Source organism: Teleopsis dalmanni, chromosome 2, assembly GCF_002237135.1.
Source record: "Teleopsis dalmanni isolate 2A chromosome 2, ASM223713v2, whole genome shotgun sequence".
NCBI classification, from domain to species: Eukaryota; Metazoa; Arthropoda; class Insecta; order Diptera; family Diopsidae; genus Teleopsis; species Teleopsis dalmanni.
Window position 1 is genome coordinate 243,940,518 of NC_051847.1, and position 8,122 is coordinate 243,948,639.

General features: G+C 28.4%; 1 protein-coding gene across 1 annotated transcript; it reads left to right on the top strand.

Moving 5' to 3' along the window:
• Positions 1 to 823: 823 nt before the first annotated feature.
• Positions 824 to 2,714, top strand: LOC119680499 (protein spaetzle-like; the record flags this gene model as incomplete). Its single annotated transcript, XM_038093329.1, is given in 6 exon segments — positions 824 to 1,096; positions 1,182 to 1,277; positions 1,338 to 1,377; positions 1,436 to 1,781; positions 1,843 to 2,072; positions 2,662 to 2,714. Coding segments are annotated over 5 exon segments (930 nt in total), but the record flags the coding sequence as incomplete, so codon positions are not given.
• Positions 2,715 to 8,122: the final 5,408 nt, after the last annotated feature.

Here is an 8,122-nt window from a genome sequence, read left to right on the forward strand (position 1 = left end):
AATAGCTGTTTAGCCAGTGTCCTTACCCTGTGTTATATATCTTTAGATTTATCTTCAAACAATCTACCTTTTTATAAAGGTTTCATATTTGAATTAAAATTTTATATAATGTAAAATTTTTTATAATGTGTGATATAATTCATTGAAGCGTTTTCGACTGATATGGAAGTCCCATTTTACTTCTATTGTTTTTAGTTCGGTGGGCATTTTGTGGTTTGGTTTTAGATGTATTAGATTTATTATTTTTGCGAAAACTTCTATTATATTTTTTATCTCCAACCTACAATTAATTTTATAATTTTCCCTACATGTAATTGTTTCTTTGTGTCAAGAACCTTTCAGCGGTAACCACAAAATAAAATACTTTTGATTAAATTTTTATCTTCTTTTGACTTCAATTAAGGGCAAATAAATAAATAGACCCCAATGCTTGTGATTATAATGAGCGGATTAAGGGGCGTATACGTTACTTGATTGTGTAGAAAAATGCAATTTATAATTGCTTATAAACATTATTTTATGGCGGACTTTAAGTATCTGTGACTTTGAGGTTTTTCTCGGTACCGCATAAATTATATTGTACATATACTTAACAATGTCTTAATTTATAAATTATGGATGCAAAGTGCTGACGTATAATGGATGACAATAAAAGCTAAAATAAATATTTTTAATTTTTATCTCATCGAGTTGTATATTCCAGCGATTTCTTCACACCACTACAGACCAGGGAGTTCTTGTCAAATAAATTTAAAACTTTTCATTATTTTTTTTGGTAACATGCTTTTTATGTGTATATCGTTTTTGTGTGTGTTTGTTTCAGATAGTTTGTCGGTCTAGTGACTTATTACTTTCGCGGCACATAAGATCTTCTTATATAAATCCCAATGAATATAAGACTAAGAACATAAATAATGTTATGGAAGATGAAACAGACAATTATCGCTTCATTTCACATCAGCAACAACAGCGACTACAATCTCCAAATCGACAAGCATTAAACAGATCTAATAATGCTAATCTAACAAATGTAGATACTCTAATATCAAATATATTTGTAACAGACAATAGCTCGAATGGTATTATAATATTTAATGTAAGTTTTTAACCATCGCCTAGGGTTACTAAAATACATTTGACTAATTTGTTCATCATACGCTTAAATGCTTTTAAATTTATAGAGAACATTCAGTGGCTATAAATCACCGAGAAATCATGACACTCACATTAATCCACTTTTTGTTGAGAGATCAACTCAGCAAATACCGTCATTCAAGGTGCAAAGAACATCTGATGGTAAATTAGATTTGGTTTTTAATAATACTTTACATTCACAGGAACCTATTCTGGCTCATCCACCTAGAAGTCAGCAAGGACGTAAGCACAGTTTTATTTACTAACCTAACATATATTAATGTCTGCTTAACAATTGCAGCAATAATCTTCAAAGATCCACCCAGTAGCGATACACCTACATGTAAGGATGACTTACATGCTGCTAAGCCATTTTGTACGGAAGTTCGCAATTATCCTGATTTGAGTAATTTCGAATCAAAATTATTGGATGAATTTTCCAAACTTCAATTTTTCTTTTCGGATGAGCTTGTGCAACCTCAAAATGTACAACAACGCATAAATATCGGTCCAGATGAGAGTTTCTTCTGTACTAGCGAAGAGAAAATTATATTTCCAAAAGCGCAACTCTCAAAAAATAACGAATTATTGTTCATAGTAAATGATAATGACAAATTTAAGCAGGGACTACGTGTGGAGCTATGTTCGTAAGTATTTTTTATGGTCAAAACATACACAGGCAAATATAACCAGTACTTTTGATTTTAGGAATGAAGGTAGCAAATGCAAGTATTCCGATTCCCTACCGAATGGTGTGAAGGCAACCTGTAAGCAAAATCATATCTATCGTGCACTGGTAGCCATCACTCCAAATGGCACTGTTGTAACAGATCAGTTCAAAGTGCCGTCCTGTTGTAAGTGTATCCTGAAGGAAGTTCATTAAGCTTACGTTATGAACTCACCGCAGTTTATGTCTACGTAACTTTGTACGATTTTATGTAAGTCAACAAATTATATATATACACGTATATATATTATTAAACAACACAACTAAAATAAAGTTTATGAAATAGAATTTTAAGTGTCAAACATACTTCTTCTTCTGTTATTTTCATCTCCCATTGAAGCATAGGGCCTCGTCAAACATACTAGTCATATTGAACAGTAGGAAACAACAACAACAAAATTTTATTATTTATTAATTAATTAAATTTTTGACTGACCACACAGCAGTTTCGTTTTATTGCGGATTGTCGGATTGCCAAACACTTCTTTTTCTTTTTTAAACATATATCTTCTTTAATATTTAAAGTATATATAATTAACTATTCTATGTTGAATTTGTAGTTCATACTTGAGAACTTAAGAACTCGTTGAATGGTATTATTGCAACAAGGTTAAAGTTTAATTCAGTTTAACCCAGAGAGAACTATCAAGGATATTGATCCTTATTTTATTGAAAGCGAGCAAAGATATTTTATAGATAATCAAAACTTAAAACAATATTTTTAAATTATAATATAATAAATAATTATTTTAAGATTAATTGTTCTCTTGATTTTAATTATTTACTTTATTTCATTCCAGGAATCACACCCACCCGCAACAGGATGGCAGGCCAAACTGTCAAGGGAATATCCCAAAAAATAATTTTTATATGTTACAAAAATCTTTTATATCTTTATATATAAATATATATTAATAAAATAATTTAAAAATATTTTTTATTTATTTAAGTTACGTTTTTAGTTTTAGTTTTACTATTTATTGTACAAAAACATTTTCTTAAATTATTTTCAAATGTACCATTTATAACTATGCTACTTAATATATAAAATTAAATGTAATCGAAAACATAATTACTATGTGATATCAATAAAAGTTTAATATATATATCAATAAATTTTAGATGTAAATATTACAGGCATGAAAATGGTGTTTCGTATATTTAGAGTTCAATCTTTAATATGAAAAATTTATATATAAACTGAGTCCACAATGCGATATCATCAAACTGATTCACCAAAAACAGTTACAGTGAAGGTAAGACGTCATTGTATACGCTTTTTAAACTAAATCTGTCTGCAAACAGTCGTAATCAGGATGATTTGCTAAACGGAAAAATCGATTAACGATATTTACAGGATGTGTTCGCAGGTTTCTTTGTCAGATGTGATTAAGAAACAGAAATGTCACCATGAAACCTCTACAGTGGTATAACACTCAGAACAATATGTTCTTAGCACATATTAGTTAAATAGACCTGATTATTTTGTTAGAAAAATTTTAACTCTCGTGGTAAAGAAGAAGATAAAAAGCAACATGTGGTATGTTTGAAACAAATATTGATGCGTTGAGTAAAAATATTTCGATCTGAGATATAGTTAAAATCTGGTCAAGTCAACGAAAATATTTTTCAGAGTGTAGTTTCGGATATGCAGATCCGAAGAAAAAGTTTTATATTTTAGGGCAAAAGTACTTTCCAAATACTTTTAAATAGTCGTAAAACTATTTGGTGTCTTCCATCTGTACGATATCATGTGAACTGCTTACATACAGAAGTACAGTAAGGTGGTAAACTTAGTTGATACCGCTCTTGAAAGAGAAGATTCCAGTCACGACGATCAGGTTTTCAGCAGCACAATGCGACATCTAGTTGGATTCGCATTACACTGGCTTGATTTCAATAACAAGTAATTAAAATTTTACTATATTTTACTATAAAATTTTACGTTCAAGAAAGAGAAGATTCGAGTCGCGACGATCAGGTTTTTAGCAGCACAATGCGACATCTAGTTGGATTCGCATTACACTGGCTTGATTTCAATAACAAATTATTGAAATTTTACTATATGTTTTGTTTTTAAAAGAAAGTCTTTTAGGTAATGGAGAAATATTGTTATTGTTAGACTTCAATATTTATTTTTATCAAACTTTTAGAATATTATTTAAACGACGAAATGAGCTTAAATTTATATGCAGTTGTTTTCAATTTCGGTAATTGCAAAGCAGACGTGCTAACTACGAGTGGTTCTTCAGGAACTTACTCGAAACTGCTAAACAATCTAGGCATATCGCTGATATACCAACTGTCACTGAGTTTTTTCTATGCTAATCTTTTTGATAAAAGATGGAAAGACTCAATAACATGTAGGCATATGTATGCACATTGGCCACGGGCCATTAAAAAGAAATTCTCTCATTTAGATACCCTGTGGTGATATCAGTCTTGTGGTAGGTTTACTTACAGTCATTGGAGATTAGAAAATAATGATTTAAGTTTGAAGCTCCGTCTCAATTATACCTGTTGCAGTTGCGGAGAGGACCATGAAGTGCTTCTCATCTGCTTTGTTTTTTCTGCAGGATCTTAATCAACTGCACGACGTTCCATTAAATAGCATTTTAAGCTTTGCCAAAGGTTCAAGGTGGTTTTAAATCTCTAAGTTTTTCTTTAATACGGTAACACTATGGGCTAATAGGTCTAAGTGGATCCTTTAAGATCGCTGGTACTACCTAACCTAAGTTTTCGACTTGAAATATATTTTGATATGCGAAATAATTAATATTAAGAACAAAATTTAAGTTATTTTTTTTTTAATTTAATACTTTTTTAGTAGAATAAAATTGATTAATCAAGACATTCCTTTTTTTTATGTTATTTCCCTTTGATATTGCTGTATTTTGCGCAGAACTGTATGATAATCTTAATAATACAGACCTGCAGTTTAACATTACTGGATGCTTAAACAAATTGGCGTGCAAAGATTATATATGCAAAGAACGTGTATGCGAAGATCGTATGCAATATCGTATATGCAAAGATCGTGTATGTGAAGATCGTATAGGAAAAGGTCATATGTGCAAATACCGTGTATGCAAAGATCGTGTATGTAAAGATCGTGTATGCAAAGATCGTGTATGCAAAGATCCCGAGAGCGTATCCGCAAAGACCGTATAAAGCGAAAATATTGTTTTGTACAAGATCGTAAAATAATAATGACTTTGATATTTCTTCGAAAGCTATCAAGAGCTTTAAAACTTACAATGCTGGGGTTAAAATTTATTAATTAATAAAAATAATATATTCTTCCATGTCTCATATGTAAAAGTGAATAAATGATCACATTTACTTTACAACTCTGGAATATGAAAAAATTGTCGCCGACGTTCATATGTAGTTAGTCGAGTGTTATCTTCTAAAACCGTTGTTGATATTCTTGCTTTGATGATAAGAAAAAAGGAATTTGTTTAAAATTTTAAAATCACAACATTTAGTCTCTCTTCGCCCGGCATTCAGCAAAGATGTTTATTACATTTTTGAACGCGACGTTTTTATAATATATATATGTATATATTTCATATTTATTAACTGTTAAAAATTGTTTTCTTGTTTTTTTTTAGTTTAAGCTTAGTAATATGTAATATTCAGTGATCGGTTCAACCTTTGTAATGTTCAAAGTAATTATATTCGTAAAAATTATACCGGGTTTTCTTAGTTAATATAATTTGTGAATTAGTAAATAAAAAGTTTCTTGATCTCTCTATATAAATTTAGTGATTAAAGTAAAGTAACTTAAATTTGTTTAGATGTTTATATGAGTGATAAAAAATGATTTTATTTAAATGCTAACATACACTGCATTTACATGCATATGTTATATATGTATATAAATACACTTCTTTATTAAGAATTGCAATTTTAGTATTCAACTTTCGGTAAGTCTTTAAAAAATTTATTTATTCACTTTGTTTTTTAAATATTTTTAAATAAATAAATTTAAATAAAAAATAAATAAATTTAATTTAATTAAATTAATTAAAAACAATTAAATAAATTTATTAAAGTCCAGATATTAAAATTGTCAAGATTGTTAATAATATAAAGTAGGAGTATAGTCTGAAATGATACACATCACATACTAAATATTACAATAAGATCTTAGTTGAAAGTTCTTAACACTTTTTCTTATACATAAAATAAAGATATTATAAAATGTTATGTTAGCTTATACTGGCAATCCTTAAGATCCACTTAAGCTGATTAATCCATTATGTTACTATATAAGAAACTCAGAGGTTTAAAAACTATCCAGAACTTTTAGCAAAACTTAAAATGGTATTTAGGGATACGCCAAAATGTTTTGGTGTTCCAAGTGATAACCTGAAGCACTCCGTCTGGTCAGCTATAATAAGTCCATCTTATATTTTTAATCCTATGTAGACATTGCATATTCTTTGTAGTACATTCGTATATATTCTTTATTAGTTTGACAAGTGTATTAGAGTAGTGACGTTCGACATTTTGTCCATTTCAAAACAAACTATTATTTGCGTTTTTAAAATGTATACTTCAAATTTAATATGTGGAATGTTTAGAAGCGAAAATTGGTCGTTTATTAATAGGACAGAGTATCGATGATTTTATGCTATAACTAATATACAAACTGATCAGAATAAGTAAAACTGTTATACCTTCTTTATTTATAAAAGTATTTAATTAAAGTTTAATACGTTTAAATAAGGTTTTATAAATGTATAATATAAATGTTGGTTTTTTATTTCGCAATATAACCAGTTATTTTTAAAGCAACGTTCTGAAACTATTCGAAATATTACCTATCGAAAGATTTAGAAGTGTTGGAATGAGTGTATGACTCTTAAAAGAGAGTATTTGTTTTTTTTTTAAAGAAGACGAATTTCTAATAAAAATTTTCGTTAAACCTAAAATTAAAAACTAATTCAAAAATCTGAGTTTTTCTTAGATAATTCGAAAACTCCTTGAGTGTTGTGTTAATTATAGCATTTCGACATAAAAATGATCTTAGCACAATATAGTTAGTAGTACCAAATTTTTTCTTTATGTCTGTAACCTTAAGTACCTGGTTGAAAACGGTTTAATCCATCGTATTAAAGAGCAGACAGATTGTTTATTGCAGACATTATCGAATAAATGTGTTAAAATTTATTTAAAAACATTTTGCGTACACATTGTGACGGCTCGATGCATCCAATGTCTTGCATAGCATCCGCAAGCCGAAAAAAAAGTGCTTTTTATTATTATTGTATTTTTAATTATGTTTTACTATATATATGCAGTGTGAACCGTTGTTTGTGTAATTGTCTAATGAAGTCAATACCTTGACAGTAATGAAGACAATGTCTTTAAAGGATAATTTGAGCAGCTGAGACTCTTGAAAAACTTAATGCATTTTGACGTCAATGAAATGCTTTAACAGATTTGGTTTTATATTGCGATATCTGCAATATAAATATAGTACGTATATAACGTAAGTGCATGTTAGAATGTATATACATATATATGTTATATATATATTCAATATGTGATTGAAGTTTCATTGTTTGAATATACAAAAATATTGATTTTCTAGCTCCATATATGAGTAAACACATATTCACTTTATAATGAAAATAAATATGACTAATTTAACTTAAAAGTTTTTAACTATAGACTAATTGTAGCTGCGATAGATAAAGTTATCTACCGGCTACAGTCTGTCAAAACCGATTGCAAATCGATTTTCTGCTTTATAGTGAACACTTTTAATATTATTCACAGATTCGAGTACATATATTTTTAATTTGTTGTAAGTATTATCATCTTAAAACAAAAGCTTGAAAAAAAATACCCCAAAGTTTAGGGTTTATGAAGTCACTTGATCTAAATTTCATCCAGTGAGTTTATTTCTGTTGAACTGAACGTATGTGTCTTTATAAAATTATGTTTAATATTTTCGAAATGAAGTCATTTGATATCGGTAGGTAATTTATTACAAAAAAAAATATACAAATTATAATAATTAAAGATAATTTTTAATTTATTTAAAGTGATCATGAATGTTTTCTATGAAAAATTATAATTACACAATATATACGTATACTGAAGTTAATTTTTTAAGTGTACATTTAAGTCTAAGTTTATACATAAGAAATAGAAAAGTTCTCTGTAATATAAATTATTCTATTTAAAATAGAACTGCATTAAGTAACTATAATTTACTTATAGTTTTTCTACAAATGCAAATCGTTT